Genomic DNA, 13,793 nt, shown 5'->3' with positions numbered 1-13,793 from the left:
AATCCTATGGGTGTGTTTGCAGGGTCAAGAAATCAATTTAACTTAAAATGTAAGTGATGGGACTGATGTTTTTAGGTGTAACTGCAGGTTGGAGAATTGCTCAGCGTTGGTGCAGGTTTGCACTCTCTTAAGTGCCATCAAGTTTTTAAATCAGACATTTGTATGCAGCCTTGATCTAACAGTTGTTTTAGTTGCGATCAGAGCCTTGTCAAATGAGGCTATGGATGAGAGGAAGCATGGAGGACATTAAGGTGAAATTATTCTGTGGTTTTGTCTGATTTGTGAGACTTTGTGGGCTCATTCTAGATCCTTCTTTTTGGTGTCCTGCTTTTATCATTGTGCCAAATGTCTTGCTACAAATGGATATAACTTGATGCTTTTTTTCTCAAGGAAGTCCTACAGTAGCTGATGTGTTATTCAGGGACATGCACTGGTCAGGCTCAGGAGAAAACCTATCCCAAATCCCAGTGTGATCAAAACCGAGAGATTGAATCTCTGTGACTATTGTGATTGAATATTGACCCTTACCTCAGGCACCCTGCATGTCTGTTTTCCCAATACTGCTATGTCCAATGTCTATATCCCCTTTCCTCCTCACTGATTATCTGCCGTGCAGTAAAGAGATTAAAACCTCATTTGTCCAGTCAGGTCAGCAAGGATGCAAGTTTTACACTAACACTGAGTGTAGAAATATAACACCTGGCTAATTTTGAGCTGCACAGCCTTTTGCAAATCCCATTTGTCTTATAGCTTAAGTCCTTCTTTAACCAATCTCATTCCCTTCATCTAGATCTCGCCTTCATGAGGAGGGTTTAATAGGTAGAATCGGTAAGGGCTCGTAGCTTTCACCTGGATACACCTGGTCAGTCTTATTTCAAATAAAGAGCAAGTGTTCTTAATTCCTTACTGGAAGCAGCGTCTTTGCTTTTGTAATATTGGTAATAGTGGAGTGATGTAAGCAAGGGAAGAGAGTGTAATTACATTATAGGGCCCCATTTGTAATGGGAGGCGGTGGTGGTAGCTTAAAGGTTAGTTAAGGAGGCTTGTGATTGGAAGGCTTCCCAGGTGTGCTGGGAAAATCTGGTTGGGAAAAGGAAACGGGTAATGCTTTCCCTCCCCTTTATAACTCTCATCAAGATGCCCTTGAGCAAACCTCCAGTTGCTCCAGTGGAGCTGCTCAGTTGCCAACAGTGGAAGACTGGTTGTACCACATAGCTCCCAGATGTGAATGTGTGTAACTGCATGGTTAGTGCAGAAAAAGAGCATGCGTGCTCAGTGAAATCTTTTCCTGGTTAAATGCAAGTTTAAAAAAAGAATGTCAAGTTGTCAACCGTGTGACTGAGGTGCTGATGGCAAGCCAACAGAAGATGAGCCCCACACTCTGAAGCTGTCCTGAGCTGAGAAATACTCCTGTGGGCTCAATGGCATATTCTTAAACTGCTTGGCTGTCCTGAACAGTGTTGTAATAATGACTCATCGCACATTGCTGAAAATAGCTGTTTTATGCCAGGGGTTTAGATCTATATACAATACAGAGCCTTCAGGCTCACATATGGCTGTTACATAAGATGTTGGTAGCTGGTAAGATATGATTTGATTATTTATACTTACTTGACTTCACAAATGACTGCTATGCAGTGGACATACTGCTTGTTTTGTTTGGAAAAGGCATCCCCAGTTTTTCACTGATTCTTTTAAGTGGTTCATCTAGTTTAGTCCTCTGCACTTTGCCCTTGACTCACTGAGGAGAATTCCTGGAGAATCCAAAATAAACAAGTCACAGCTTGTAATGTAGCTCAAAACTTTATCTCTGTCCATCCTTGCAGCTCCTGGAGCTGTTCGACAGTGAGGACCCAAGGGAGAGGGACTTCCTGAAGACCATCTTGCATCGGATTTATGGGAAGTTCCTGGGGTTGCGGGCCTTCATCAGGAAGCAGATCAACAACATTTTCTTGCGGTGAGAGAAATGTTCAATTGGGAACAAATGGGAGGAAACACACCAGGATTCACCAAGCTGTGTTTGAAATCCTATTGCAGTAACGGGAGGGGGGTACCTGTGTGTTGGTTAAGCATGTGATCAGGAATATTTAAAAAAAAGAAGGAAAACTGTAATCCCCTGTTAGAAATCAATGGGTGTTGTGTGTCCAAACAAAAAACTGAAAAATCACATAGCAGCCTTTCTTACCTCCCTAACAGTCTTTAGATCCCTACACCTGTCCCCTTCATTTCTTTTTAACTGTCATCACCCAGCTGAGGTGGGAAATTGAACTTTTATGTTCAGAGAGTCCTTGGTAGGAAGTCAGGCTTTTGTGGGCAGCAGCTTGGGGCTGACGATCGATGGACATGCGTGAGCCCGCTGCGGAGCCTCTGCACATCTGCAGATTAAATGTTTTTAGGTCAGGCATCAAGAATCACACTGAGGATTCCTACATGAGCTTGAGACAGTTTTCACTGTTATCATGAAAGGCAGAAGTCCACAGCGACTCACTGGGTATCGCAGCACTCAGTCCCACTTTACATTTTTAGGCATGGTGCTCTGACCCAGAGCAACTTACCATGAGTACAACAGATGAATTAGTTTAAACTCCTAGATCACCAATATTACAAGCAACCTACAGTAAGGAGTGCAAGTGTCAAAGCCACAGTGCCCACGTGACAAGATGTAATGGATATTTCTGTTTTGATTTTTGGTTGACCCCATTCTCTATTACTGTCTACCTAACACATTACACGTGTGATTGGTCCCAATTTGATGGAAGTTTCTAATAAATAATCCACTCATTTCACATCGTTACATTACAGCAAATTGGTAATCTGTTGGCCTGGTTATCTACTTTAACTGGTTGAATCATGATTTTGTGGGGAAAAATCATTACTGTACACTGACAGTAAAAGGCCCAAACAGAATTCACCCTAATACAACGCTTTTTTCAGTAACCCAAAAAAAAACACGGGTGTAGGTATCAGATAGTATCAACAGCAGCATGTTGATTCTTTACCGCTCTGGTTGCTGTGAGACAATGGGCTTTAGGTGACTGGGAGAGGGGGCACTTGATGTCGTTTCCAACAGGCAAAGTGGCATGGCGAAACGGTTTGACCATCTGCCGCTGGGGTTAAAAATAGTGCCACAGTTGTCAGGCACTGCATGCCATGGGTGCCCAGCGAGATGAAAACGGGTTACCCAACAAAGCGTTGTTTTGGGGGAGGTGAATGCTTTTGGGTCATTAGGTTGCATAACAGGCAGTGATTTAAGGCCCATGGCTAAACACGTTTAATTTTTTTCCACATAATCATTATTCAGCCAGTTAAAGGGCATTACCCGAGAATTTCAGAATTTACATGTGTTATTCTTGTGGCTTAGGTCAGTCAAAGTAGTTTATCTTAAACACCTGTCTACCAAAACTAGAGATAAGACTGTAATCCATGTCATACAACATGGAGCTGCTCTATTGCTCCACTGACAGTGAATCAGAGACCAACGATGTTGGTCTGAGCTTCCACATCCAGATGGACTTTTGTGGTGCTTTGAGAGTACCTTTTCCTTTCTAGGAATTCACCCTGGGTACAAATAGGTACATTTTACATGTTTCCCACTCCATTCTCCACAGAGCTGTACATCAGTGTCATATTGCATACCATGAGGACACACAACAAAGTCCTAATTAATTTAGTGGTGGTCATCCCCATCCTCCACATCTATAAATATTTCTGTAGAGAACACGAGTAAATGTTCACACATAAAAGCCAATGTTCCTAGAGCATAGCTTTAACAAAATTCAAAGAGGAAACTAAGCAGTATTCTCTTCACTGGAGGTATGTCAAATGGAAACAGCCTCGATCAACTGTCCTGATCAGTGCACTCTGTGTTTAGAGCTGTCCTGCTCGTTTGGGTTCATGTGTGTTACATAATTTCTGTTGTCGATTTTGTTTGTTGCTGCTGCAGGTTCATCTATGAGACTGACCACTTTAATGGAGTGGCTGAGCTCCTAGAGATCCTGGGAAGGTGAGTAAGGACGTGTGGTCATGTGACACAAAGCCAGACGTCACATGACCAAACTCAGTCATGCAGAACAATCGCCATCAAAATCCTTTGGCTTTAACTGCTTACCCCACTCAGGATTATTTTTCTGGGACCCTGCTAACAAAACTTTAAGACTTCTTAAGAATGCTATATACTCATTTAGGGGTAAAACATGACTCGCAAAAATACTGAGAATCCAGTATATAAACTCAAGTTGCCTACTGTCCTTTAAGAAGTAATATAATTTTCTTAAACTTTTTTGCTACCAGGCATTTTGCAATAGTGCCATTTTTTATTTAAATGGTGGGTATCTCACTCGGGGAAGAACATTTTATCAACTTATGAAGTGGAATTGAATTAATTTGCACATAAGTATCGTAACAACTTGGTTGTCATTCCGTCATAGTTTCACTGCAGTTAATCCAGGCTTCAAGGTTTTAAACATCCTTCAGCAGAATCATACCAAGTCCCATCACACTGAGGACGTCTGCTCTCCCAGTCCTAAGCTAAAAGGCCCCTCAGGCCCCCTGTCTTCTCTTCTCTCCTATCATTTTGGTGCTATTATTGCATTTAATTTTCTACATATTTCTTTACCGCATTGACACAGCTACCTCTTGCTCTGATCTTTGAGTATAGGGTTCATGCTGCAGTTTTGTGTGTCTGCATGCTACTGTAATAACATTGTGCTGTTATTTTTTTCTACAGTATCATCAATGGGTTTGCATTGCCTCTGAAGGCCGAGCACAAGCAGTTCCTGATGAAGGTGCTCATCCCTATGCATACCGCTAAAGGACTGGCCCTTTTTCATGCCCAGGTAGGGAAAATTCTCCTTACTGTCCAATTAATTATAACCAGTAATATTGGCTGTATATCCTCTAAATAATTTGTATCATTCAAAACTGAACAGAAAGGAACTGATGTCATGTGTAACTAAACTAGACAGCTGTTAGTAAGAACTGTGTGAGCAGGATGAAGCAGGCCATGATGGAATCCTTGGATTACAGCACCTTCTAGTGGCTGTGAAATGAACAAGCCCCAGTTCATTGGTTCCCATTGTGGAGCCGAGGAACCACCACAGGTCCTTGAGTGGCCAGGGGTCCCCAGCAAAAGAGTAGGAAGGAATAGTTTAATTTCACTGTTATTTCTCTCCCTAGAAGTTACCACAATGAGAGAATGTATAAGAAGGTTTTCCTTTCCCCACTGTTGTTATCACTCCACCTGCAGTACAGACAGTTCTGCAACTATAAACTAAATTCTAACACCAGAAGTCTTCTCAGATGGGGTTCTGTGGGATGCAGTCTTATAAAATTGTGTGCCGGTAAATCCTTGACCTGAAAAAGTTAGAGAACTCTTGCCCTAGTTTAAACTACAGCAGAGTAGTTTAAACTGCTGACAGTTTATGTCAGTGTTTTTGTGTAGTTTGTATATTTACAGTACTTGTTTTCTGTTATTCAGCTGGCCTACTGCGTTGTCCAGTTCCTGGAGAAGGATCCTACCCTCACTGAGCCGGTACTTCTTCTATTATTCCTCCCAATCAATATGGCACACAGCTTGGAGCATGTTTGACTTGCTCTACACTGCAGAGAAGTTTCTAGTGGACACTAACAGCCACCCACTCAGACTGTTTTTTTTGTTTGTTGTTTTGGACATGCTCTGAAAACAAATTCTCTAATGCATATGCAGGTGATCCGCGGGCTGTTGAAGTTTTGGCCTAAAACCTGTAGCCAGAAAGAGGTATTACGTCTGTCTGTAAAAACACCATGCGCTGTCTGGCACTGTTCTGACAGTAGCCAATCAGATCCTGACATTCTGCATCTCTTATCCAATTAGGTGATGTTCCTAGGTGAAATTGAGGAGATTCTGGATGTCATTGAGCCTACGCAATTCAAGAAAATTGAGGAGCCATTGTTCAAACAGATCTCTAGATGTGTGGCCAACCCACATTTTCAGGTACGCTGAATACACACACACACACAGAGCTACACACCTTCCACTCCCTTGTGCACAATCCATGTGTCATTTGTTTCAGGGTTTAAAATCCTTCCTCATCCTGTTTCATCCCCTTCATCTACACCTCTCTTTCATGAATGTAGTGGATTCAATAGAGGAAATATAGCTTTCATCTGCACAGTCAATCCCAGTCAATCTGTGTTCCTAAAATGTTGTACATTTCATGTATGCATTTTACTTGTTGACCAATAGTCCATCTTCTTTCCTGTCGCTGTCCTCACAGGTAGCTGAGCGAGCGCTTTACTTCTGGAATAACGAGTACATTCTCAGCCTCATAGAGGAGAACATCGACAAGGTCCTTCCCATCATGTTCGGTAGCCTGTACAGAATCTCCAAAGAGCACTGGAATCCGTAAGTACTCTAGTATACAAAGGGTTGTTTTCAGCCAAGCAGTCTCAGCCAAGATATCTCTAACCATGCTGTCAATTCCCATAAAGCACCATGCTAACTCTTGTAGTAACTAGAGAGCGAGGTAGTGATCTTGGTTTATCCTATTTTTTAAATGTATGTACCACTTGAAGATAACTTTTCATACACTACGAATGTGTCAGTAACCATTCTATAAAATCGTAACACACCCAAGCTTCTCTAAAAATGATCCATTACCAAAAGTAATATAGGATTACACCCTGTATTTCAACCCGTCCCAGTCAGAATGAGGATCTTGTGTGCTGCTACTGAATCAGGAGACGTACAGCTGTGCCTTTTTCAATTACCAGGAAGCAATTGTTATTCCTACTTTGCCTTGTAAACCAATGACTTATTGCAAGCTTTGCTTAGAAAAATTTCTAATTGTTTCTGAGGTCACTGAAGGGGGACTTGGTGTGCCATAATATAATGTGGATTCATGCCCTAAGACAATACATTGATTCTAAAATTTTATATGAATTGGGCAATTCATGCTAAATTTAATCAATTCAGGAAGGAAGTTTTCTTCAAAATTCAACTAATTTAGTGAATTCTCTATCATTTAATGAACTGCTATTTCTGCTAACATGTTGAACTTAAAGTGAATTGACCCCAACCTTAATGACCACTATCTAGCATGCGATGAGTGCTATGTGTTTTGTTTTATAGTCATGTTATTGATGCCAGCGCATCTCTTGTGTGTTGAAGGACAATTGTAGCGCTGGTCTACAATGTGCTGAAGACACTGATGGAGATGAACAGCACACTGTTTGATGAGTTGACAGCCTCCTATAAAGCAGACAGACAGCGGTGAGTAGACTTCATGTCTCAGCAGCAACATGAGCAACAGCTGTCGTTTTCTTGCTTAAAACAGATGTAATACTTACAGGGTATGAAGAATATGATGAATTAAATTGAACACTCTTTAACCTGATAATAGTTGTTGCCAACTGGGCCATTTTCAATGGTTACCCTTAAGGCCTTTGTACCAGTTTGAAAGTGTGCACAATGTACAGTTTTCAAAACGCTATCCCTCGGATCATTTCATATACACTAATGTACAATGCATCAAAAAAAAAATTCCAGACTTTTCTCTGAAAGAGTAAATTGATCTAACGCAGTGGTCTTCAATCCTGGTCATCAGGACAAGTCTACTGCTGGTTTTCTCTCCTACCAGCTAGTTAATTACATTCGCCTGCCGTCCCAGGTGTAAATCAGTCTGATTAGATGGCCAGAATGAAAACCAGCAAGGCTCTGAGTCCAGACGACCAGGATTTGAAAACCACTGATCTAATGATTTTGTTTATATTATAAAATCTCTCTGCTGCATGTTTGTAAATGTGAACTTCTCAATTAGATAAGCAGTAAGGAAAGATTCATATGTAAAACAACCATCACTTCATGCCTGCTTCTGATAACATTGCTATAGTTGTATAATCAATGGCAACAGTGTGAGCATTCAGGTATTGAGTGTCCCATGCTTTTCATGCCCTTTGAATATGTAGTCATGGGAAAGAAAACCACCAAACTAAACCACTGAACAAAAAACAAAACAAAACCCGTAAAATGTGTGTGTGTGCATGTACGTTCAGGTGTGGTTGTATGTGTGTTAAACCTCAAAGTTGCACAAGGCAAGATTTTTATGTAAAAATACACCCATCGTTTCAGCCTAAATCACAAAGTTGCAATAGAGAAGAGTGTCCCCTTCCCCCTAATCTCCCCCCCCCCACTAATGTAACATTACATCATTTCTGGGTATTGAAGTTCAAACAGCTACCTCTCGCTGCCATTTGGAGCCGCCTACGTTCAAAGTTGCCTAGAGCAGTTTCAAACCACATTGAACCTCTGTACTATCTGAATCCTGTGTAAATTATAATTGGATTCAGTGTGTTGTCTTCCCAGGGAGAAGAAGAAGGAGCAGGAGAGGGAGGAGCTGTGGAAGAAGCTTGAGGAGCTGCGGCTCAGCAACACCGCTCTGGTACAGAACAACAGCCACGGGCTTCAGAACGCCCAGAACAACAACAACAACAACAACAATAGCAACAATAATCCCCACGACAACCAGGACAAGAGCGACGCCGTTGCCGTCGCCACAGACGACAAAGATCCTGACGTCACCGCGGCAACCAGTGAGAGCACCCCATGTGCCAAATGACACAGGATTTAAGTTTTCTATTCCATAACGGTTTGACACCGTATACGGACTGTCAGGGAGAGGGTGGGGGGTGGAAAGAGGGAGGAACTTTAAAGAGATGGTAAAAACACAAGTTACACCTCATCAGTATATTAAATCTATTTAGAGTGACTTAAAATGCCAGCAATTCTTTGGCAGAAAATATATATTTCAACTTAAGACTATTTTTGGATGTTAGTGTGGCTGCAGTATATTGTTCTTTTTTTTTTTTTTGTCTGATCAAAGATTTATCCTTTCACATTTAGTTTCTTAACTGAAAATGATTTTTTTTTTTTTGTGATATTCATTGTATGATATACGGGAGTGGAGAAAATAATAATGACTTGAAATTAATGTTTCCGATTGTGCTGCACTTAGAGAAGCTGAATTGCTATTTTAAGATTTTGTCTATTTTTTATGTGCTTTTCCTCACTGCTGCCAACACAGGGGTGCAAACCTTAAGGGAGAAGGGAGGTGCGAGCTTTGGGAGGATCGGGGCGGATGGGACCAGACCCATACATAGACACGTATCTATTGATGTACATAGCAGGGGTGCGATCAGGAGTAGAAAAAAAGCCAGAAGACGGTCATCTCCCACTGGAGGTGAATGGGAGTTGCATGGCCAAAAAAAAAAATAATCCTGAGAAACGACATCCCTGATATAAATCGATATCTCTATCAATGACTCTGGTTACGACTTTGGAGATAAACCTTATTCAAAGTCTCCATTGGAGACATTAGAGAATGTCATATTCGTGAGGTCTTTCTTGTGTTTCGGGTGTCGGTATATATTTTTTTTTATCTGGTGAATACATGAAGCTGAACTTAATAGTTGTAACACACGACCTGCAGCCATATTTACACTAAAGTACTGAGATGAGCTGGGAGTTTCAGAGAGCGAATGAAATGGGCACAGATATATATATACACCGTATTTTTCCAGCCTGACTAGAATTAATTAATAACAGTAGATGAATAAATAAATGAGCCATATATTTTTTTCCAGAGTATTAACGAGGCAAAGATTTTTGAACGTGGTAACAGATTTAGTTTTGCAGATGAAATGTTATGGGATACAGGATGTGCTTGAGTCTTTGTGTGTTTATGTGTATGTGAGGTTGGAGTCTACTTAAAGGGAATTGCCACTCAATTAAGATTTTATTCATGTTATTTCTGTGGTCTGGGACAGTTCAGTCAGTATTTGAGAATATGAACAGTACTTTCCCAAAGCCAGAAAACAAAGAACTAAGACTCAAACTTGTGATGTTATCTGGCATTGGACAATGGATGGGAGGCTTTTAGGTTTTTATATCCAAATGAGCTTCATTATATCGTAGTGATGTCAGTACTGAATAAGAAAATGATTCCTTAACACCAGTTTTTACAAGGCACCTTTACCATCTTTGCCTATTCACACTCTATGGCTTATCTTCAGACTTCATACCTGATGTCATGAGTTTTAATTCTCCAATTTCTATCTTTGGGAGTTGAGTTGCTTATGTTCATAACATCAGCTGGACTGTCCTGGATCATAGGACTAATATAACAGTTCTTAAATTGAATGGTGTTCCCTCTGAACCTGAGTGTCTGCTCTCTACTTTTAAGTTCATATTTTAGGTCCAGTCTTTCCGATGCCTTTCTGTCAGTACACCATTCCAATCTCTGTGACATACAACTGTGTGGGGAACCTGTTTTGTAATGGCAGACCTTATTTAGGTTTTCAACGCCATCAAATAAAGTCTACTTTATCTTTCTACTCAAAGCACAACATCTAGTGTCTGTTTTTTCAGGGTGTACTGAGCTGTAGTACATCATGGAGGTCAACAGATGGTGCAAGATTGTTTCCTCTGCCTTTCCTCTTGCCTACCAGCATAGAGCTCATAGGCAATAGTAAAGGATAATTCCTGTTTTTAATGTGGAAGTCAGATGGTTCTTTTGACTAAGTGTAGTCTGTAGCTTGGCCTAAAATGTTAGAGAGACCTTCCCAGAGCCGAAAGGTCATAGGTTACATTTCGGCAACAGTAGTATGTCGCATCAAGGCATCATTCACCAAAACACTGAATCTATATCTACTGAATGACTGAAGTCGCTCTGGATAAAAGCATGCAGTTAACTTTACAAAATGTAATGTAAATGTAGGTGAAACTGCAATACATGATTCAGTTCCATGGTATTTGCCACACAAATATCAGCAGTTCATACTAGTGAGATAATACTAAATCAATACCATAGTAATACTAAATAAATAAGACTGATAGGGGCAGTTGCAACACGTTGCATACTTCTTGGTCATATCGCCTTAAAAAGAATTGTCTATCCAGATAAGTCGGCCGCAGGCTTGTCCTACTACAATAACAGCAATTCCTATGTGATCAACAGGCATGATAGTGACTGGAATTTAAAGTCCTATCTCTTTTTTTGCAACATGGCAAAGGCTTAGCTGGGACATATTGGCAAAACAATAAATGTTAGTATGAGGAATGACAGATCCAAGGCACTAGACCCTGCTGAAGGCTGTGAGGCTGAAACACATTGGACACGGTTTTCATAATGAATAGCTAAATAGAATAAAGGCTTTTAACCTATTTTGGACTGCCTTGGGTCTCTTAAATCTCTTTAAGTGGAGCACCCAATCCCGCTATCTCTAACATTAGAAGCTAAGAAGCTTTCCAGCCTCCTGTCTGGTTTTCAGTAGATATTTATATTTGCATGGAGAGAATAGTGCATTAATCCTTATTTTCTACTCACATCCATGACCTGTTAAAGTGCTTTCTTTCTGAGTTTATTTGAATTATCCAAAAGGCAATCAAAAATTACGCTGTAATGGATGTTGACAAAATTTCTTGCCATTGTCACTTCATCTGTGGGAAACAAAGCTGCCATGCATAGCATATATAGTCATTGTTAAGACTTTATGACATTACAAATTAACAAATAGATAAATATTGAAGGAGGCCTACACATTCTCTGTAAAGGTCCTTCTTCTATTAATGGTTATATAAATTTTAATTCAGCTGGCCTTGAAGCCTCTGCCACTTCAGTATCTAACAGTGGTTAGGTCCTTTAGGTGAGTTCATGGGGTCCCAGCAAAATGAGGCATATTATTAGTAGCCTATTATTTCACTAGATGTGGGCATAACGAATGAATGTATAAGGATGACTGTTTTCTCCCATATTTTGATCAAATTTCAAAATCTGCTCATATAGGCGGCTACATTTGTTAAAAATAACAACACAAAAAATCTAGCTCCCCTACTATCACTGTTGTTTCAACAACGGTTAACAAAATATGTTGCACCAAATGGAGTTCATTGGTTTCCATGGTTATGTTTCAGTTAAGTGATGGTTCGAGTCAAACGCACGTGCAAAATAGAAAAAGAAAAAAGGAGTTCATATGAACGAATTAGCCTGCGAGATGCAAATAGTGAAATTATAATAATTTTAGGAATGCATTTACATTCAAGAAATAAATTAATTAATAAATAACTTTTTTTTATAGGAAATTAAAATACGCAGATGCAGTTATTGTCCTACATGCTATTTTTATCGTTATTTTGTTCATAAAAGTCACCGGAATGCAGGACGTGAGGTCTCTGAATCTCAAACACTCGCTTCGCTTTTGAAATAACGTATCTTCCAGGTACGCAGGTAGGCTATGTGTCTAGCACTTAAGCAGGTTCATTGGGACGCGGTCTTACCAAATGCAGGTCCGTGGTTTAATGTACCTAGCCTATGTATGTATGTAGGCTATGTGGGAGTGTTTGCTGTGGGAAAAGTCCTTGGTTGTCCGTCAGGCTGGTGGCGGAGATGAGTCCAGTCCACCTTATACTAAGGCAGGTGAGGGATGGGAGCGTGTGATTCAGTGCGGCGCTGTGCTGTGAGCTGTAAGGAGCAGGGATGTCACTGCTGCTGATGCTCTGCTGTTTCCCACCTTGACTGGACTTTACCTGCTACAACAATAACAGCAACAACAACAACAACAACAACAACATGCCTGTGAACTCCTCTGATAACCGGACCGTCTCTGTCTTCACCTCCAAACTGGCTCCTGCTGCTGACATCTGTGTAGGACTTGCCATACTCTCGGTTGGTATGTTGTGTTTGGCTTTACTTACTCTCTGTTCATTTGTTTAAAACGTCTTTCTCACCTGAAAATATTTAGCCTATTGCTATATGTAGGCTATATAATCTTTAATCCAAAAATAATTAGGCTATAGCAATACATTGTTGATGGATAGTGTGCAAATGTAACAGCAAAATATATGTCTCTGTAGAAATATGTTGGGAATAATATAGTGATGCTATAGGATATGAAAATATATCATTAAGTACGATAAGGGTAGGCTACTGTAAATTCACTATTGATTACTACACTGTAAGTCCCTGTTGGAATATAGGAATGTAATAGTGATTCCATTGGGGATGGAAAAATACCAAAGGAGATAGAATATCATCAAGTATGATTAAGGCACTGTAAACTCATTATTGATTACTACAGATGTCACTGACTTTTTCATTAGGGTAAATCTGCAATGCAAGAAATATCCATCTTAATAAGCAATTTAGTCCACTACTGAAAATCAGATTTTTCTTTAAACACCTGAAAACAAATCTGCCAGTGGGGTGAGACTGTTTCACATTCTCTTAAAACGAGTGACACTATCTTGAAAAAAGCCAAATTATTCCTCTAATATCAAGGTTATGCCAGTTGATCTGACAAAATTCCTGAAACAAATGAAAATTCCTGATTTGCACTGGAATGAAGTGAAATTATCTCACTTCACCTGCGGATTTTTTCACTTAAAACATAGGATATTAAGACTCAATACTAGATGAAATGACTTAAGATGGATGTTTTGTGCTAGGTGCAAGTCTAATTGCCACACATGCTTTTACACAAACAAAACACACTCCAGTCATTATCTGTGTAGGTGTATTTAGCCTCAAGGTAACTGTGTGTGTGTGTGTGTGTGTGTGTGTGTGTGTGTGTGTGTGTGTGTGTGTGTGTGTGTGTGTGTTGTGTTTTGTCTGTAAAAATTATACTTCTTTGAGGTCCAATTGTGCATTTTAGATGAAAACAGGACTTTTTGCATCAAAACAAGGATACATCTTTTACCATCTCAGCTTATCATTTCAAAATAGTCTTCAATTCCTTTTTTCCCCCCCTAACATTATGCTATA

At 40.2% G+C, this 13,793-nt stretch overlaps 3 protein-coding genes across 5 annotated transcripts in view; 2 read left to right on the top strand and 1 right to left on the bottom strand.

Annotated features, from left to right (window-relative positions):
• The window catches only part of ppp2r5a (protein phosphatase 2, regulatory subunit B', alpha isoform), a 45,772-nt gene extending 36,552 nt beyond the window's left edge, over nucleotides 1-9,220 (top strand). For 2 of the 3 annotated variants that reach the window (XM_071919046.2, XM_071919044.2), the window contains exons 5-13: nucleotides 1,827-1,957; nucleotides 3,944-4,003; nucleotides 4,727-4,835; nucleotides 5,477-5,530; nucleotides 5,705-5,755; nucleotides 5,852-5,971; nucleotides 6,255-6,382; nucleotides 7,148-7,249; nucleotides 8,342-9,220. In XM_071919046.2, coding sequence (XP_071775147.1) covers nucleotides 1,827-1,957; nucleotides 3,944-4,003; nucleotides 4,727-4,835; nucleotides 5,477-5,530; nucleotides 5,705-5,755; nucleotides 5,852-5,971; nucleotides 6,255-6,382; nucleotides 7,148-7,249; nucleotides 8,342-8,594 — 1,008 coding nt within the window. In that variant the 3' untranslated portion in view covers nucleotides 8,595-9,220. Of the gene's footprint in view, nucleotides 1-1,826; nucleotides 1,958-3,943; nucleotides 4,004-4,726; nucleotides 4,836-5,476; nucleotides 5,531-5,704; nucleotides 5,756-5,851; nucleotides 5,972-6,254; nucleotides 6,383-7,147; nucleotides 7,250-8,325 lie in introns of all 3 variants that reach the window. The other variant, XM_071919045.2, reaches the window with a different exon arrangement.
• Nucleotides 1-13,793, bottom strand: part of enpp1 (ectonucleotide pyrophosphatase/phosphodiesterase 1) — a 200,770-nt gene that overhangs the window by 72,268 nt on the left and 114,709 nt on the right. The window lies entirely within an intron of this gene.
• opn8c (opsin 8, group member c) overlaps nucleotides 12,603-13,793 on the top strand; it is a 28,549-nt gene continuing 27,358 nt past the window's right edge. The window contains exon 1 of the mRNA XM_071919064.2: nucleotides 12,603-12,702. Coding sequence (XP_071775165.2) covers nucleotides 12,603-12,702 — 100 coding nt within the window. The remainder of the gene's footprint in view (nucleotides 12,703-13,793) is intronic.

This window comes from Centroberyx gerrardi, chromosome 18 (genome assembly GCF_048128805.1).
Source record: "Centroberyx gerrardi isolate f3 chromosome 18, fCenGer3.hap1.cur.20231027, whole genome shotgun sequence".
NCBI lineage: Eukaryota > Metazoa > Chordata > Actinopteri > Beryciformes > Berycidae > Centroberyx > Centroberyx gerrardi.
This window is presented reverse-complemented; position numbering and strand designations above follow the sequence as displayed.